Source organism: Elephantulus edwardii, unplaced genomic scaffold (assembly GCF_000299155.1).
Source record: "Elephantulus edwardii isolate Elephantulus edwardi_28Jun2011 unplaced genomic scaffold, EleEdw1.0 scaffold00082, whole genome shotgun sequence".
NCBI lineage: Eukaryota > Metazoa > Chordata > Mammalia > Macroscelidea > Macroscelididae > Elephantulus > Elephantulus edwardii.
Window position 1 is genome coordinate 7,190,615 of NW_006399832.1, and position 19,930 is coordinate 7,210,544.

The following is a 19,930-nucleotide window of genomic DNA, read 5'->3' on the forward strand; positions in this document are numbered from 1 at the left end:
TCAAGCTCCCAGCTCCTAAATTAGCCCAGCACTATTCTTTAGATATTTTAGATGAAAATATATAAAGAGAAACATCCACTGTTTTCACAGTATAATTTCAAAACCAAACTACTATACTGGTTTTGTTTTGGTAGTGAATTTTTTTTAAAGTATATGAAAGGGGGAAAAGTCCAAAAAACCCCCCAACCCCAACCCGCGAACATATTCATCTGCTCAGCAAAACAGAATATAAAATGTTCTGTAAAAAAGAGCAGTTACAAAATAAGCAGGATCTTTAAACACAGGACCAGAGATACAAAACAAGTCCATTTATTATTCTAACATTTAACAACAAGCATTTATGACAAGCCAGTTTTATGATAAGTGAATAATAAGGATTTTTTAAAAAAGTGGACAGCAGAATGGAGTTCTAATAGATCTTGGGTTTCTCAGTACCTTCCCCCCACCACCACCCACAGTGTCTTGGGTCCTTGCTTCTTTTCTGTAAACATTTTACAGCAGGGATCTTGGTTTTCTACTGTACCTTTGCGATTTGTTAATCAAATGAATTGCAGTCCCAGGAGGGGAATCTGGTTAGACACTATAACCTTCAGAAGGATTCTATTCATAGGTGGCAGTCTCCTATGAATCTTTTTTTCCTTCTTCACAGTCCTTAAAATTTAGTTTCTTTTCTTTTAATCTTATGAAATCACAGTCCTTGAAGGGCAAATCACAACACCAAGGGCCTTTTTGGGAACAGAAGAGTTATGTCACTGACTTTCACCTAAAATAACCAGGTTAGGGAAAGCCAACCTGGCCCCTGATTCAAAACAAGCCTGTGACTCCACCCACTGTCACGGACATGCACTCTTTGACGAGTGCTAGTGCAGACAAGGCGAGGCGTTTGAATGGGCTTGTGCAAGTGTGTGTTTGCATGTAAATGTGTTTGTATGGTGTGCTTCTGTACAAGTGTGAGGCTTGTGTTTGTGTATTTGTGCCAATCTGTGAATATGTATAATTATTTGCCAAGGTGAGTAATGAATAATCAATGTGTTGTGTATGAAGATGCATTTTTATGCACTTATATGAGTGTGTAGGAAGCTCTAGGTGGCCTAGGGGCAAGACGCTGAGCTGCATCTTGAAGACAAGTGGTTCGAGGCCACACAGCTGCTCTGTGGATAAAGACGCGCAAACTCCTCGCGTGTGATTAACTGCCTCTGAAAACCTGCTGGAGGGTCAGCTATGGGACGGTTCCGACTCTATGGTATTCAACAACATAGAAGTGTGCAATATGTGTTCATGTAAATTTGTGTATAAGAAGCATTTCAGTGTGTGAGTTGAATATAAATGTACATATATATGTTGATTGTATGAAAAAGTATGTGTTGACTGTGGATGTGTGTGCATGTTGTATGTGTGTAGGTTGTACTCAGTATGGGTGTGTGTTTCTGGATGAGCAGGTGCATAAGTTTCCGTTGTAGTTGTGTGTGTTTATTTGTGAACGTTGTTGTTTGGTGTTATGTGCATTCAATGTACATCTATCTTTATATGCATAAGTACTTAAGTTTGTATGCGTAGTCGTGGAAATGTGTGTGCATGTTTTGTGTCTATGTGAACGGGTAATTTCCTGTGTATGAGCGCACACTGTGTGCACTCTCGGTGAGGATTTGTGTGCAAGCGCTGGTTTGCGTGCGTGTGAGAGCGTTTTCCTGTGTGTGAGTTTGCGCGCTGTGCGAGCGCGCGTGTGACCGTGTGCCGCGGCCGCGCCTCCACCTCGCTGCGATCCGCCCCATCCCGGAGGGGAGTAGAGGCGCGGCCCGCGGCGGGCGGAAGGAGGGACGCGCTCGGGGCGCGCGGGCTGCGCCGCCGCTGCCGCCGCTCCCGCGCCTACTTTGCCCTTTAAATCGGTCTCCAAGCCGATTACAGCTGATCTCCCACGTGACGTTTTACCTTCTGTCTCCCCGAGCGATTTGCCCGAGGACAGTCCTCCTCCGGCTGCCGCGCCGCATCAGCTCGCAGCCGGGGGCTCGGCTCCCGCAACTTTGGGTGAAGCGGCCGCTGGTCCCGGGGTCTCTGGCAAGGCTGCTCCCCTCCGCGGCGTCGGGGGCTCCGGGGGCTTTCCTGAGCCGGGGGAGTGGTGGCCCCGACTGAGAACGCGCTCTGGCCCCAGCTTAAAGCCCCTCGGGACCAGCGTGGCGTGGCGCCCCGGAGGCCTGCGGAGTGTCCTGCGCGCGGCGCCGGGCAAGGGGGCGCCCTTTGCTCAGGCGCGAGGCGAGCGGACGGACGCGCCTTCGGGGGAGCCTACCGGGTGATGCCCATGAGGCAGGGGTGAGGCGGGCGGCCGCCCGAGCGCCCCCCGCGCCCTCACCATGCAGAAGAGCGTGCGCTACAACGAGGGGCACGCCCTGTACCTGGCCTTCCTGGCGCGCAAGGAGGGCACCAAGCGAGGATTCCTAAGCAAGAAGGCGGCCGAGGCGAGCCGCTGGCACGAGAAGTGGTTCGCGCTCTACCAGAATGTGCTCTTCTACTTCGAGGGCGAGCAGAGCAGCCGCCCGGCCGGCATGTACCTCCTGGAAGGCTGCAGCTGCGAGCGAGCGCCCGCGCCGCCCAGGATCGGCGCTGGGCCGGCCGGCTCCCGGGACGCGCTGGACAAGCAGGTACCACGCTCCCTCCTACCCCTCCCAGCCTCCCTGGGGGCCAGAGACTCCACAGTGCGAAGGGACCAGACTCTGAGAGCCTTCCTTCCCGGGTGGCTTCTTGTCAGGACATCTCCACGCCTTCCATATCTTCATCCCGAGGCTCTCCCCTCTCCATTTTCCCCATCCCCTTTCAACCCCCAGTGATCAGCTCCAACAGGGGCTGGGCTTTACTGCTTTCAGGACCCTGCAGGTGGTCAGAGCTTCCCTACACCCGGCCCATAAGGATTCTCAGTGGAGGCATGTGTTGACACCTGTTGGATTTAGCGTGGCTAGACGAGCTAACTTATCTGGAAAAGTTTGGTTTCTCCCTTCCCCTGGCGTGTCTGGGTTTCTTTGCTGCGAATGTTTGACCACCGGGTTGTACTGGAAAGGAGCGAGGCTGCTCTGTGCGAAGACAGGCACTTTCTGTTGGTCATACCCAATCACACTTCGTGGTTTCTCTTCATTTACCTTGGTCACCTTTGGCTTGCTGGGTCTAATTATGAAGATAAATGTGTATCTATATCCCTCAGGATTAATGTTTGCTAGCCACATTCTTGCTATGTTTAAAAATGTGGGCATTTTTAAGACCGCTTCTGGGTACTTTTAAATGAGTGCTTGGAAATGAATGCTATCCTTTTATTCTGGGTCTAACTTGGGAATCTAGGTTTAGTAATTCGCCTTACCTCCAGTTCTTACAAAATGGGAATTTTAAATTTATTTTTCAATCTCCATTTGATTATTAAAATTCTGTGTTCACAGACTAATTTTGTGCTCCCAAATATTCTCACTTAGTTTCTGCATCTTCACTTGGGAGGGGGTGGGGGGGAAAGATAGAGGCCGATTGTCTTTGCTGTTGCATTAAAAATATTTCGCAGCTGAATTTTCCGTGCAAGTCAGACCAAACAGCATCTCCTGCAAACCACTGGGGGTGGCGGTGGGAGGCGCTAGCAACAGAGCTATGAATAAGATGCTTTTCTGCCGCCTCCTCCCGGGGAGTTATAAAATGATGTGTAAAATTAAGATAAATTAAAACTAGAACAACCCAAAGTTTGATTTACCCACCCCGTCTACTTTAGTTTCACTATAAACCATGAACAGGCACAACGCATTAAAGTTGTTACAAGGCTTATAAATCTGAAATTAAAAAAAAAAAAAAACAACACGGTAAAATACGTCCTTTGGTTTTTGAGGGCATGTATTGGAAACCTCATTTACAGTTCCGTAGAGGTAGATGATAGAAATACAAGCATAACTTGTATTTGTATACAATTGATGTATTTTAGAATTTAAATGGGGAAAAGGAGAGAGGATTTCTGAGGAAATAGGTGTATTTTCACGGTCTTGCTCCCTTTTTAAGAAAATTGAGAACTTTTTTGTTTTAAAGGTCATGTTCCAAGATCTCACAGATGCCAAACTGAATAGGTTTTTAAGTGCTATTATGTCAGAAATTAACTAGGGTACTTTAAGCAACTCTGAATATTTAACTTGATTTCAAATGAATTGTTTTATGTTGTTCAACAGCCCTTAGCAGCCACCTTACATTTATATAATATTGTAATAAAACTCTCTATTCTTTGTTTTATTTCCTCCCTTGATCCTTCTTCCTTCTTCTGTTTGGAGTTGGCACTTAATATTTAACAGTTTCTAGGGTTGTCTTATCTGTTGACATTAAATGGTAACAGTTTCCTCCTCCCCCCTATTTGGAAAATACTGGGATTCATACCTTCAGGACAATTTTCTTTAAACCACTCTTTAGTAACAAAAATGTAACCATCATATAATGTTGTTATGTGCCATAGACTTGACTACAACTCATAGCGACCCTATGCACAATAGCTCTTGTCTGCTGTACCGTGAGCCAGACTCGTGGTCCCATCGTTTTATTTTCATGTTGCTTTCTAGCGGAAAACCTACACAGGTCATCTTAGGGACATTACCAACACCCCTTCCCCTTGGTTTATAATCATATAAAGGACGAGTATGTCTCAGTCAAGTTTTACATCTTTAAAGTGTGTAAATTAGTGTTTGAAGATAAAACTGAGATGCAGAGAAGCAAGCTCCCTCCAAATGAAGAAGGGGCTTGTTGGGAAGGCCCTCAGTTTCTGTCCTGTTAGGCGTCAGTGACTTGGATCTTTAGCTTAGTAGTCTGATGCTTTTCTCTGACATTACCTGTAAGGGTGGGTTTGAAAGGTCAAGAAGGAACTGTAGCAACAAGAAACAGTCTAAAGTTGATGGTTTATGCCATTGGTTCCTTTTACTTATTTTGGATTGTGGATGCATTGCAATAACCTGAACACACAGACACATTAAAGACCATTAAAAACAGAGGACAGGACCAGCTTAAGTTCTGTTTTTCTGTGCATGCTTCCAGAACTTTCTGCATGATCATCTCCATTAACCTCACAAAAATAACTGAAGGCTAGGGCATGACACAAGATTGAAGAAGAGAAGCAGAGGTTGGTCTTCAGCACGATATGGCATGACTTTAGCTATGTCCCTGAAGGTTTTCAGCTTTGTTCCCTAATCCATAAAATTGTAAGGATTTTGAATAAAATGATTTCTGGGTTGATTTCTATTTATAGGTTGTCTAAAGAACACAATTTGAACTTGTTGCTGTGTTGAGGGTGTGAATTTCTTTTTTTTTAAAGTCAGGAGATTGAAATATTGCCAGTCTCTCTAATAAAGATTGTATTTGGGAAGCTAAAGGCAAGTGGAAAATTAATGTAGACATTCTAGTAAAAGAAGTCAATAGATCTAGGAAGGAATTATAAACTAAGAAACAGTTTTCATCACCTTCCACCATCTTTATCAGTAAATCATCACCTCAGAGTCTGGATGACCATGACATTGACAGTTGAAGAAGTCAATGTCGTGCTACGAATAGCCTGTTTATTCTTGGGAGTTTGTTATTCCTAGTCTAATCATTCTAATTCATTGTTTCAAGATCACTTAAAGGAGAAAAATATCCTCTATCTTTTTCTGCACCTAAACAGTAATAAAAAATATGTTGGTTGGCAGAGAATAAAAATTATTTATTTTTAGCAGTGTAACTGAAACTGTTTTCAGCTAAACAGAAAAAAAATAAAAGTATTTTCATCTTCTAAATTTTCCTTGGTTGAAGGAATATTTGCAGTGCTCCATTTTGTTCCCGCAGAGTCCAAAATTTCCCTCTGGTAAGCTCTAGAAATATTTCAGGCCTCTCTTATCATTTTATCAGCCTTCACAGTGAGTGGCTATTTCCTAGTGCTGACCATGACAGAATTAAAATGAGTTTAGAGTCAAATCTTTATTTCTTTAAACAGAAATGTGGTGTGCCTTTTCTAAAAAAAGTATAGTTGAGTTGTACCTGTTTTTTTTAAAAGCTCCCTTTGTGGAAAGTAAAACACCACCACAAAATTTTCCCCTTTTATTTCAGATGAAAATATTAAGGGTAAAGGCAATTGTTATTAGAGATATCTCCTCTATGCCATGTTTTTTGTTCCAGGTGATGTCCTTCATTATTTTATGGCCTTTAAAGGCTTCAAATATAAGGGGGGGGGGGAATTTGTTTTAACCTGTCCTGATGCTTAGGCTTAAAGAGTTCTAAGAAGAAGAAGATCAGTGATCAAATTTCAACACCAGATATGAATACAAAATGATCTGAAAGAGCTCCTTGCAAAAGGAATGGCATTTAAACCCACTGAGCTTCCAAAAAAGGGAGCTCTGAAGGTGCAGTCTGTAGGAAGTCATACTGCTAACCCCAAAGTAACACCTCTCTGGCAATTTGAATCCATCAGCCCTTCTACAGGACAAAGATGGACAATGTTTTCTCCTGTGATACTGTTGTTATATGCTGTCGAGTTGAAACGGACTCATAGCTGACCCTCCAGCGGGTTTTCAGAGGCTGTACACCATGGGAAGAGATTGCCCATCTTCCTTCCATGGGGCTGCTGGTGGATTCAGAACCTTTTCTGATTGACAGGGCAGCTCCCAATCTACAGCCTCAGAAACCTTGCTTGGACGGTCAGCCAAACTTAGCCTTGACACAGTGAAGTTGTTTTTGTTTTGAGAAGCTTCAAAAACTTGCAGATATGGGTAATATGAGTGTTAACTAACCTGTAGTATGTGAATAATGTTGTTTTATTTGTTCATATTTTACCTTTAAAGATGATTTAGCAATTGAAAAGTGGTTGGCAGTTCCTCAAACATTACGGAATTACCATTAAACAAACAAATAAACACAAACTTATTGCCATTAAGTTATTTCCAACTCATACTAACCCGATAGGCAGTTATAACTTCCCTATGTGGTTTTTAAGGCTCTAACAATGGTTTCAAGCATGTCTCGGATTGTGAAGATGTCATGGGATGGGGCAAGGGTTAGATCTGTTGTTCACGGAATTACTGTGAGTCGTAGAGAGAGCTCTGTTGGCCTGGTGGATAGACAGAGATGCTACCAAGCCAAAGGTGAGTGATTTTAGTCTGTGGCCCTCAGGCCTGGTTTGAATTGTTTTGATCAAACATTCTTCTAAGTGGTATAGCACTGGTCTGTCCATTTGAGAGGTAACTCGTGGTTGCTGTGATGCTAGTGTCACACTGTGACACTGATGTGTCAAATGCGATAATGGTTACCCATGGAGGGCAGTGTTTGGTGGAGCTCCCAGATTAAAACAAGTTTGGAAGCAGGAGTGGCATCCACTTCCGTAAATAGCTTGCCTCCAGAAACTCTATGGACCTGGAGAAAGAATGAAAGTTATATTTAGGTCTTTCATTCATAGGGTTGCTATGAGTCATCTCCGACTCCACAACACTTAGCAACAACAACAACAACAATCTTTGAAGCAGATTGCCACATCCTTCTCCCTCAGGTTAGTGATAGGTTTAAACAACTTGACGTTTTGGTTAGCCACTCAGCACTTGAACCTCGGCACCATTCATTCACTCACTCTGTGACAGAGTCAGAGCCAACTCATAGCTGACCTTGCAGCGAGTTTCTGGGGGCTACAGATCACGTGGGAGAAGATTGCCCTTCGTTCTGCAGCTGAGTGGCCAGTGTATTCAAACCATTAAAGGATGTCACTTTTGGTTTAACCATGCGACTCCCTACCGATGACTCCACCAGAGCTCCCTCTGTACCATTGTTGTGGTGGTGTTGGTTTTTTGGTGCCATGGAGTCAAGTATGAATATAGCGACCGTATGGACAATAGATCTGAATCCTGTCCTGTCTAACCGGGGTTGTCCTTGTCTCAGATACACTTGAGCCCATTGCTGCAGTCACTGCGTCAGTCTATCTTGTTGGGAATCTTCCTCTCTTTTGCTGACCCCCTTCCAAAGCATACCCTCTCCTAACAACATGTCTGAAGTATGAGAGATGAAGCTTAGTCATTCTTGTCTCCAAGGAACATTCTGGCCCCACTTTTTCTGAGATATACCTGTTCATTATTTTGGCAGTCTGTGGGCTATTCAGTACTCTTCTCCAGCACCACAATGTAAAGGCATCAATGTTTTGGTCATCGTTATTCATAGTCCAGCTCTCAGATGCATAGCAGGTGGTTAAAAAGACCGAATTAGGCACATTTTAGTCTTTAAACTGATATCACTGCGAGAAGTAACCAAAAGACCCAGGCATTCTGCTAAAAATACATGTACAAAAGACTTGAAAGGACTTAGAATCTTTTACACCATTGTTCATAACAGCATTATGCACAATTGACTAAATGTAGAAATATCCCAACTGTGCTATTAACAGATTTACACATAAATAAATAAAATATGGTAAATATACATGTTTGTTGTAATACTATGTACCATGGAGTTGGAAATGGCCCACAGACAGCGGGTAGTAAGGCAGTAATTCACACAGGAGGAGATTTGGGTTGGCAGTGTAACCTCTTGCCACTAAGCCACCAAGAGCTCTCTAATGAGTATGTATGTTGCTGTTGTGTGCTGTTGAGTTGGAACCAACTCATAGCTGACCTTCCAGTGGATTTTCAGAGGCAGTTAACTAGACCGGAGGAGATTGTTCATCACCCCCACCCCCTCCCTGAGCAGCTGGTAGATTTGAACTATGTGCTTTCAGGTTGGTAGCACAATATTATAGCAAATCAAAATCCACTTCTGCGTAGTTGAGTCTGGCTCATAGCAACTCCTCATTAGGTTTTTGATGCTGGAAATGTAGAGGAGGACACTACCCCTCTTCCTCGTGAGAAGCAACGGATGGATTTGAACTGTTGACCTTTTCGTTAGCAGCCAAACACTTAACAGCTTTTGCTGCCAGAGCTCCATATGTATACATATATGGAGGTGCGTAGAGGGGGGAGATAGTACTATTTTTGCTCTTACTCCCCTGCTGATGTTAAGTGGCATATGTAAACATATGGAATTGTAGTGTTATAGCCCATAAAGAATTATGCTGCTCATCCAAAGGTCCTGTGTCTCTGGAGGTGTGAATCCACCAGAGGCTCTGAGGGAGAAAGATGAGCAATCTCCTCCTGATTTATTGCCTGGATCACTGTGAGCAGAAATCTGGGAACTGTCTGAAAAACTGTGAATAGATCATACGCGCGCGCGTGTGTGTGTGAGCGCACGTGCGTATATAAAAATGTTAAAGAGTTATTTAGCTATAAATAAAATCCTTATTTGAATGAGGCTCTAATACAGACTACAGCGTGGCTAACCTTGAAAACATTGTGCTACGTGAAAGAAGCTACATGCAAAAGGCTCAATACTCTAGGAGACTAATAATGGGGAATATCTAGAGTAGGCAAATTCATGGAAACAGAAAGTAAATTAGAGGCTACCAGAGGCCTGGGAGGAGGCGAGGTAGAAATGGGAAGCTGCTGCAAAATGGGTGCAGAATTTCAACTTGATATGAAAACTGCTTGTAAACAGAATGGTGATAATGAATGCACACTGTTGTGAATGGACTTAATGGCATTGCGTTGTGAGCTTAGAAGTTGCTAAACCGGCACATTTTATGATCTGTATTTTACCACAGTAAAACCAACCAACCAACCAACTAGCTAACCAGCCAGCGAGCCAACTCCATGAATGGTAGTATTGATTCTTGAAAAGTACAATTATAGGCGACTAAATTTTGAAGAAAAATGGAGTTTTTGTTTAAACATTTTCAATATCATTAATATATTTTACGGTGATCTTTAAAAATAGTGCACTTACACTGTAAGTGCAGGTATTCCAGTTATACTGGGCTTTTAAAGCCATTTCTGTCACCTTCTAGAAGGAGTTACATATAGGGGATAAAAGCTATTTTTGTTCTTATTTTCCTGTTGAGATTAAATATCTTATCCACTTTATTCCTGTTTTGTTGCATGGAAATATCTCCTGAATTCTGGTGGCTTAGCGTAGTAAATACTGTGTTTGTGAAGAATTAACACGTCTATTTCTTTTTAAAGAGATTTTTGTTGTCACCTTATTACAAACCAGTCACTTCAGAATTTTTTCTGTTTGATCACAAGTAGAAGATTTTAACGGTTTTATAGAATTAGGTAGTGCTTCATTCAAGCCCTGGAATATTTGGAAAATGGCAGAGAGTAAAGATTGATTCTCATGCACTTCAGGTTGTTTGATTAGTGTTTAACAACAAACTCAACATTTTCTTCTGAGCCTTTGTTATTAGACACATATGAAAGGACAATAGAATAAAGGGACAAATGATTTGTTACTTGAACTTTGATATCATTCTTCTGTTTAAAATGCAATGGAGAAAAAATATCTCATGGCAAAATGAATTTTAAATTAATTAGTTGATTTTAATTTAATGAATTAGTTGTAACTTAATTAGGTAATTTTTTAAGTAAATCACACTGTTTAGATCATTGTGCTTATTAAGAATTCAGCGTATGGGGGGAGCTCTGGTGGCCTAGTGGCAAGCAGCTGCAACTACAATCCCAGAGGCGCACGGTTCAAATCCACCAGATGCTCTGCTGGGGAAGGAGGGACAATCTCCTCCTGTACCAGTCAGATCTGATTTGACGGTACACGCACACACACAAATAATTAAAAAAAAAAAAAAGAGGATTCAGTGTAGGGAAAAAATCCTTATTTGATGTGACAAATGTACATCACATGCATTTTGTTGTGACAGGTATCTTTCTGTAAGTTTTAAATAAGTGACAGTTCAATATATTACTGAAGGTAGAAAATAGTTGTAGTGTGATAACATGTCAATAACCTTCTTCATCCTTCTTCGGACATTGAAAAACATGGATTTTCTTTTTTTTTTTTTCATGGTCTGAAATTCCAAGGCACATGTGATAAACAAATATATTTGGCTGTGTTTTTGTTGGGTGCCATGGAGTTGGTCAGGTAGTAACTGACCCTCCAGCGGGTTTTCAGAGGCCCAGGAGGAGCTTGCCTGCCTTTCTCCCACAGAGAGCTGGTAGACTTGAACCTCATACCTTGGATTGGTAGCACAAGTCCTTACACAAAGCTACTAGTACTTTCCATATATTTTGTGTTAGCATGTGTTACTGGTTTGTTCATACAATTGTTTTTGCTGTCTGATTAATGAAGATTGTATTATCTTTAGTTGATTTTATCCACATTTAGCAATACTTCTCAGCTCTGCATAAGAAATATAATTTTTATATTGTGGAATAGAAAAATTTACCCTTAGGATAATTTTACAGTATAATAAGCTGATTAACAATCAATGAGGAGTTAGTCAAGTTTTAAATCATAATATCACAATTTTAAAGTTGCTTTTTGTTTACATATCTGTTAATTTGTCTTGGGAAAAAAGGGATGTATTGGTGTGTATGTGTGTGTCTTTAGTTAATTAGTTTATTACCGAACATTAATAATAAATATCTTTTACACAGTGGCATTTGTAGATTTTTATTTGTATTATTTTCTAATATGTCCACTTAAATCCATTATGTCTATGATTTGTGGAGCTTTATTTTTTAAGATTAAATAGGTATAATGATTCTGTTAAATTTATCACAGTATACATTCTCTGAAATTAGTTTACATTGCTTAAAAATTAAATTATATTCAATTAATGAGAAATAATATTCGTCATCTATCAAAATAGCACTGCCATAAATATTAGACTATTTGACAACACTTGATATTAAATTAAAATTAACCATAAGTCCAGAATTATCCACTATAACTCCAGTGATACATCTTTAATGTTAACAAGTTGAAAACTTATAAATACATTCATTTAACTCTGCAAAGGGTATATTTTAGCATCTTTTGCTGGTAGAATTAAAAATATACTTAATTACTTGTATGTCTAGAAAAAGACTTGGCCACTTTTTTAACAGAAAATATTGATCTTAGATATGAGATACTGAAACTACTTATTCTCAGTTTGCCTTTTCATTGGCACTTGAAAAACTTAGGATTCAATGAAAAAATGAAAGAAAAAAAAAACCAAAACAAAAACCACCCCAGCTTTATTAAAACACTAGACAGAGAAATCAAAATGCCCTAATTACACTTGAAGAAAATCTCCGAAGTTTGAGGTGAACTGTGTTTATTTAAATGGTATGCTGTATATTTTCCCCCTTATTTTGAAGTGTAAAGGAAGGAATAAGACAGAAAGTTGGGAAATTCAATATAAAAGTTATTTATAGTATCAGAGTGCCATAATGTAAGGAAAATTAGAATTCCCATGAGCTCTACCAACAAACATATAAATAAAATGACATTGTTTTGCAGATTGCATAGTACCCCTTCCCCCAGTATATAAGGAAATTTCTAATTTATAAACATGTTATAATCCCATCTTGGATTCTTAAAGTACTAGATACTTTGGGGTGGAAGGAGGAATGCCATCCACTTCCTAAACAACATGCCTCCGGAACCTCTATGAACTTTGATAAATGTCCATAGTTGTAGAGGGGCTTCAGGCCTTTTGTTCTTAGGTTCTCTATGAGTTGTGCTCGACTCTGAGGCAGTCACCACTACCGACAACAACATGCTTCCCAATTTAATACTACTTGGATTGTGATGACCAAACCAGTCGAGACCTAAGGGACTCTGCCGACCGGGGCATGGCATTCTTTTCAGGTTCTCTGGAATGTTTAATTTTGTCATTCTCTGATTTAACTTTGACCATGCCTGATTCATTTCCTGAACTGGATTATGAACCCATGCTATCAGGGTGACTAATATAAACGATGGGCTTAGCCCTGTGGGGAGGAGCACACTTTGAAAGCTAGGAAGTTTCCTGGGGTTAGAAAACATGGAAGTAGGGAGGCGGGACCCTAGTCTAAGTCACACCAACATCGTAACTGGCTCAATAAGGAGTCATGATGAGATCATGTCAGTGATTCAGAGCAGTAGGATCCTTAGGTACTCTGTATGAATTTACATCCTTTTAAATTTAAGAATAGTAAGTTTTACCTCCAGGTCAGGTGGTAGTCTTGTGTATAGTTCAGCTTAGGAGTTGGCCTGAGTTAGGGATTAGTCTACATGGGTTTTTAGTCTTGTCTCTGTTACTTACCAGGTAGCCACTATCTTGTTTCTTCTTTTAAGCCTGCCTCACAGTCTGGAAAATGGGGTAATGATTGTCCCCACTTTATTGAGTTACTGTGGGGTCCATTGGTAATAATCCGTGCCAAGCTCAGAGCATAAATGTGAGTATATTTGCCAATTACAGTTTTCTATTTGTTAGTAGCTGTCAAGTTGGTTACAATTCATGGCCAGCATGTCAAAGCAGCATGAAACATGATCGCTCCCACTTTGTTGGGCAGTATTGTGTGTGATGCACAGGACTTCGAGCAGCTAAGTTTTGGAGGCGGATTACCAGGCACCTTATTTTAGTCTATCTTAGTCAGGAGGTTCTCTTGAATCTTATTCCCCATGGATGAGCCCACTGATATTAGAAACACCTGTAGCATAGTTTCCATAATGGTAATATTGCACAAGCCATCACAGTACAGCAAACTGGTGGACATTTGGACTATTACTACTTTTTTTTCCTAATGTAACTTTCCATTTTCTTTTTTTCGCTTTTGTTACTTGGGTTACTTAAAAAGGTTTCCCTTCTTTCCTTTTAAAACATGTGGCCTAGTCATAAGGAGCTGTGCTGCCAGCCTGAAGTCATGCTGTTTGAATCTGCCAGTTGCTCCATGAGTGAGAAATGGGCCGTTTCCTCTTAGGTGATTTACTGCCTCTGAAATCCCTCTCAAGGGTTAGCTATGAGTCAGTTGCAACTCAAAGGTACACAGTAACAACAACAATGATGAAAGAGCTCTGGTGACATAGTCTATAGGTCGTACACAAACTGGGGAGCTGCAGTGTACCCCTCTCCCAACTTCACCTATCTTCAGTGGTCTGTCATTTCTTGTTGTATCTGTTTCGCTCCACATACTTTTTTTTCCCCTCCGTTATTTGAATGCAAACATCAGACAACATATTATTTTACTTGAAGTGAGGCAGTTTTTTTCTTTTTTAGGTTTTATTTTTGTTTTGTTTTTTTTTAAGGGAATATCTTTGGTTTGGCATTGAAGGCTAACCTAGAAGCAATTCTAAAAGAACTGTCTTATGAAAAGACTTAAGTAACATGATTGCTACAGAGTGTCTTAGTATAAGTGGTAGGTAGTCTTGTTTTGTGCCTTTCTTTAAAAAAATTCTTTTTGTTTCTTTGATATGATAATAAAGGATAAAATTTATGACAATAATTGAGAAGGTGGTCTTTCAAGTAAATTAGGTTTCAAGTAAATTCTAGCAAGTCAAAAGAAAAGAAAAAGCTAAAATTGATTATTTAACTATGATTGGTGATTTAAAGTTTTCATGATTTACCTCACTCTAGGGGTAAATTAAATTATTGTTGATTCTTACTGTGAATTTTGGACTTTTACCTCTTTAATTAAAATTAATTTACCAACATTTTTCTACCTATATCATTATCTTGTTAAGATATGAGCAATTCTCACAGAGAGTTTTGCGTAGTTTTTCTGTAGTCAGGACTGACTGAGTAAAGGCATCAATTTTTCCTCCGTCTTTCAAAATCAATTGAGATGTAATGGCAAGCCAGTGCTGGTTTAAGGCAATTGCTAAGGGTTCATTAATCAAGTCTGTCATATGTTTTCTGTTATTAAATGCCATGTAGTCTGTTAGAACTCACAGCAGCCCTGCTGACAACAGGACCAGAAAAGAAACTGCCTGGTCCTGACCTCTCCTCACAAGCTTTGCCATGTTTGAGCCCATTTTTTTGCAGCCTTTGGGTATGTCTGTCTTTCTTTGAGGTTCTTCCTCTTTTTGTGTTCACCCTTTATTTTACCAGGCATAGGGACTGGTCCCTGCAAATAGCATGCCTAAAGTACATGCAGTGCAGCCCCCACTATCTTTACTTCTCTGGTGGCCTAGTGGCAAGAAGCTGCACTGCAATCCTGAAGTCATGTAGTTCGAAGCTCCCAGCTGCTCCACGGGAGAAGGATGGACAGTCTCCTCCTGTATGATTAGCTGCCTCTGAAAACCCATTGGAGGGTGAGCTATGGTGCGGTTCCAGCTCCACGGTACACAACAACATTCTTCTTAGTAGCATTCTGGCTGCACATCAGTTAAGATTTGTTGATTTTCCAGGCAGTATTTGGTTTAATTCACACCATGAGTCAAAGGCGTATGTTAATCTTCAGTAGTCATTATTTATTGTCTAGCATTGCATGCATGCCAAGGGACTGAAATATGTGCGTGGGTCAGGCACACATTAGTACTTAATATGACTTTAAAAAAACCCCAGCAAACAACTAAAGCAATCTTTTGCTGCAGATGTGCCCAATGCAGTAAGTCGCTTGACTTCTTGACGGCAATTGTGGATCCAGATAAAATGAAATACTCGGCAAGTTTGTTCTTTTCTATATGCTGATGTTGTTGCTCATCAGTCCACTTGTGAGGGGTTTTGTTTATTTTGAAGGGTAACCCACAGCAAAGGTTGCAGTCTTTTGTTTTTATCAGTCAGTGGTTTAAGTCCTGATCTTCACTTTCAGTAGGTAAAGTTGTATCATCTGCACATTGCAGACTGCTAATGAATCTTCCTCTAATCCTGATGCTGAGCTATTCCTTTTATAGTCCAGCTTCTCAAACTACCTGTGCCGTGTACAGATTGGACAAGAATGGTGAAAGGACACAACCTTGACACAAACCTTTCTTGAATTCCCATTCTATGAATTGATAACCATAATTTGTTATGATCCACACAATCTTTGCATTGTCAGGAAAACAGGTATCTTTTTTATATTCTCTGCTTTCAGCCAAGATCCATCTGATGTCAGCAACAATGCTTCACACTCTCTTCTGAATCTAGCTTGAATTTCTGACAGTTGCTCTGCAATGTACTGCTGCAACTATTTCCAAAATAGCTTCAGTAAAATTTTTCCTTGAGTGTTATATTAATATTATTCTGTAATGTCTGTATTCTGTTTATATCTTTTTTTAAAAAGTATTGCAGACCATTTTAGGTTTAGTTATTGTTAGTGAATGATTGGTTGCTTTATGTTCTTTTGCTGGCAAAGGATGGTATTAACTAGAGTTATCTTAAATTTCAGTCATGTCTTATGTGTGTGTGTGGGATAGTGGATGTGGAGAGGAGAATATGGTGAGGGAAGAGGGGTGAGTTGCATTCTGCCTTTATTATACTATTTTTTAACTTTGAATCCTGATTTTTAAATATTTTTCTACTAGTTTATTTACAAAATTCAAATACAAATTTGAACAAATTCTTTCTTATGATTTAACCATTCTTTGGACATTGTTCCTGATTCACCTGTTTTCTGTCATGTCTCTTTGTTCTTAACTGTTTCTGTTTCCTCACAGCTTCTGCTTCTCCTTGCTTCTCCACAGCCTTGACATGTGGCCTTGACTGTATAAAGTCAGTTCTGAACCTCTCTGACTATTGTACTATTATAAGGAAACATATTCTGTAGCTAGGAACATTTTAAGACATATTTATCTTTATACTACCATTAAGTGGGGCTAGATTTTGACAGTTTGAAAATGTGAGTCCCATTTTCTCCTCACACATTATATTTAGTTTAAACTATTCATTTTGATAGTTCTCTCTTGATGTCTGTCTGTCTGTCTATCTATCATCTATCCATCTATCTTACTTGATGGCTTGCATCTTTAAGGCAGCCTTATCTTTTTTCCTTAATTTTCTACTAGTTTATTTACAAAGTTCAAATAAGTTTTTTTTAAAAAAAATTTTATTTTATTAATTTTAATGAACTTTAGAGAGAGTTTGGATTTCCATTCACTCATTGTTGCACTTTTCTCCCTGCCCATCCCCAGTTCGCTCTTCTCTTTGAAAAGTAAAAGAAAAATTCCTTCATTGGTATACAACCCCCAAAATACATTGTTTTTAAGAACAAATTCTTTCAGTTTCCCTCATCTCGCCCCCATCAAATTGTACAACCCCTGATTAATTAATAATTAATTCCCCTGTCTCCGGCACATCCTCATCCCTCTGCTTCTATAAGGCAGCCTTATCTTTCTGCAGCTGTAAGTCAGCTTTCTTTTTTTGAATGGAAAACAAAAGAAAATTAGACTATTTCACTTAGGATACAAAATTGTTAGACTTTTGTTTACTTTGTTCTGTATTTTTTAATCTGAAGCATTACCATTTATCAGCTTAAGTGCAACAGAGATTGTGTGGAGTGCAATATCTGGCAGGATTTTGTTCTGTTGTGGTTGAGTTGGAGCCAACTTGATGGAATCTAATAACAACAACAGAAAACCAGCTGTCTTCTGGATGCCAGATCCTGCTAAGACCCTGAGTTTTATCCTCTCTCCATTCAGCATTCAGCCTGTATGCTGGACAAATCATATGTATATGTATATGTATATGTATATGTGTGTATATATATTAATATATTTCAATAGTTATCTGTCTTTATATATAAACCTTTATTTAATCTTCACACCTAGTGTGAGATCACCATATCCCTTCTATCCTGCATGTTAAGGTCATGGGTCTCAGAATGGTTTAGTAATTCAGCCAGGGCAAATCTTTTCTGTGTGGCAGGTCTGGTTAACAAAAGCTACTTTCATAATCTAGTATTTGTTGAACTTGACTCATGGGTAGGAGTCTATCACCAGGTCTGTGTGAGAAGAGGCATACAGTCAGTCATTCTTCCCTGAATTTGGCACATTTGAAGTTTGAATAAAAGATTTCTCAGTCTGCTTTTACCACTTTCCTAAAGCTCATAAAGCATGTTTTGATTTGACTCTAAATTAGAAAAGTAAGCCAATAATGCAAAGCTGTATATTGTATTTATAAAAAGGAAGCATTCGAACTAACTACTCTTACCAGTATTATTTCTGTATGCTTAGTCCCTGCTACGGACCAGGACATGGGAAGGAGAGGAGTGTTGGGGACCCGTCTGCTAGCTGTGCCCTCTCTCTGAACCAAGCTTCTTCCTGATACTTGCCCAACACTTTGAGGTGGCTGCCACGGAATATGCAGAAGATGCCTTAATCTCTGCCTCTTCAGACCTTGGTTCTGTGTGGCTTTTGACTCTGTCTTATATTTTAAATTCCACACTCTCAGTGTTTTGATTTCTCCCACCATTTATTGACCACTGGGCCTTTGTAGGATCCTGTCTCCGCTGACCCATTCCAGTGAATACTGCTCTCTGTAACACGGGGAAATGGAGGATGATACCTGAAATCTGTGCCATCAGAGTAAATGTAGTCCATTAAGAAAGGGCATTTATATGCACAGTCTTTCTGTTCTTTGCAACAGAATCTTCTTGTATTTGTTTTGCTGGCAAATTTCACCTCTTGTCTCGAGTAGCGCAGTCATGGTTGAACAGTAGCAGCCTGTGATTATAGGATCTCAGCTTCCTCATGTGGACGTTGTTAGGAAAGTTCATGGTCAGTGTGCAAGTTTATGCTGAGCTGTCCTCCTTACTGCTCACCTGTCTGATCTTCCTCTTACGGTACTGAAGAAGCAATGACATTCTTTGTTGTTGAACAATGTGGCGTGCCCTGTATATGGCAGTGAAGTTCATAAGAAAGGTTCTCTAACCCAGTTGTTTCCTAATCTGGAAAATGGATGATTCCTACCGAAGACATGTGGTTCTTATCCATCTCCTGCCCAGTGGCAGAAAGGTAACAATCTCCTTCTGTGTGATTTACAGCTTCTATAACTGGCTGGAGGATCAGCTCCTAGTCACTTCCAACTCAATGGCAGAGAACAAAGAAACTGAAAATATTAAATGAATTGAGGGTAATCTATTTGAAAAGAGCTCCTGTGAACCATAATCAATAACTGATTGCCTGTTGATCCCAGCTTACTGGAGTCCCACGCCTGTCCGAGTAAAACTCTGAGGCATAAGGATTTTAAATGACACGGTTTTACAAGTAGATTTCCAAGACTTTAAGTAGACTAGAACCTCTAACCTTACAGGCAGTACTGCTAGCACTACCTAGGGACTCGGTAGACTCTTAAGCTCACTATCACACTCACTACCATTGAATTGATTCCAGCTCATCGCAGCCCTACAGGACAGGGTTGAACAGCCACTATAGGTTTCTGAGGCGGTAAATCTTTCCATGTTTGTGAGAGTGATTTAGCTGGCAAACCATTTGAGAACTTGGTTACTGTAAATGTGTGCTGTTTAATTTATGATCCATCTTGAGAATAAAATAGCTTTTCTGCCAAATTTTTTGGCATTTTTATGTGCCTAAGGTTTTTAAGTTTTAGAGAACATTTAGTGGATGACATATTTCTTAAAAAGCAGTTGAATTAAATCCCTCTAGATTAGCATATACATTCATGGTAACTTACAGTTAGGAAAATACTGCCTAAACAGATATATTTCTGAGAGAATTTTTTTTATGTTAACCTCTCTAGTATGTAGATTCTTTTGACTAAAATAAACATATTAAAATGAGATAGATAATTTTTTAACACAGTAGCTGCATTGATGCTTCTGTTTTAAAATTTAGCATTCAACAAGATTGTCTGAAGTGTAATCTGAAAGAGCAAGTAATACAAGTCCACAGCTTCCGCTTATGACTCTTGCTATAAATTGCCATATTAACAAGACATTTTAGAAAAATTTTTAACATCATAAAATTTAATTGTAGTGGCCTGGTGGCAATAAGCCCTGAAAGCACACAGTTCAAATCCACCGGCTGCTCTGAGGGAGAAAGATGAGCATTCTCCTCCCATACAACTAACTGCCTCTGAAAACCCACTGGGGGTGGGGGTCAACTGTATAATTTGAAAGTCATACAGAAATATATGCATTGAAACATGGAATGATTTGCTTGCGGGCTTGCTTTCCTGTGCATATATATAACATTA

At 40.0% G+C, this 19,930-nt stretch overlaps 1 protein-coding gene across 1 annotated transcript in view; it reads left to right on the forward strand.

Moving 5' to 3' along the window:
- Positions 1-2,304: 2,304 nt before the first annotated feature.
- Positions 2,305-19,930, forward strand: part of RASGRF2 (Ras protein-specific guanine nucleotide-releasing factor 2) — a 432,531-nt gene continuing 414,905 nt past the window's right edge. The window contains exon 1 of the mRNA XM_006889857.1: positions 2,305-2,636. Coding sequence (XP_006889919.1) covers positions 2,349-2,636 — 288 coding nt within the window. The 5' untranslated portion in view covers positions 2,305-2,348. The remainder of the gene's footprint in view (positions 2,637-19,930) is intronic.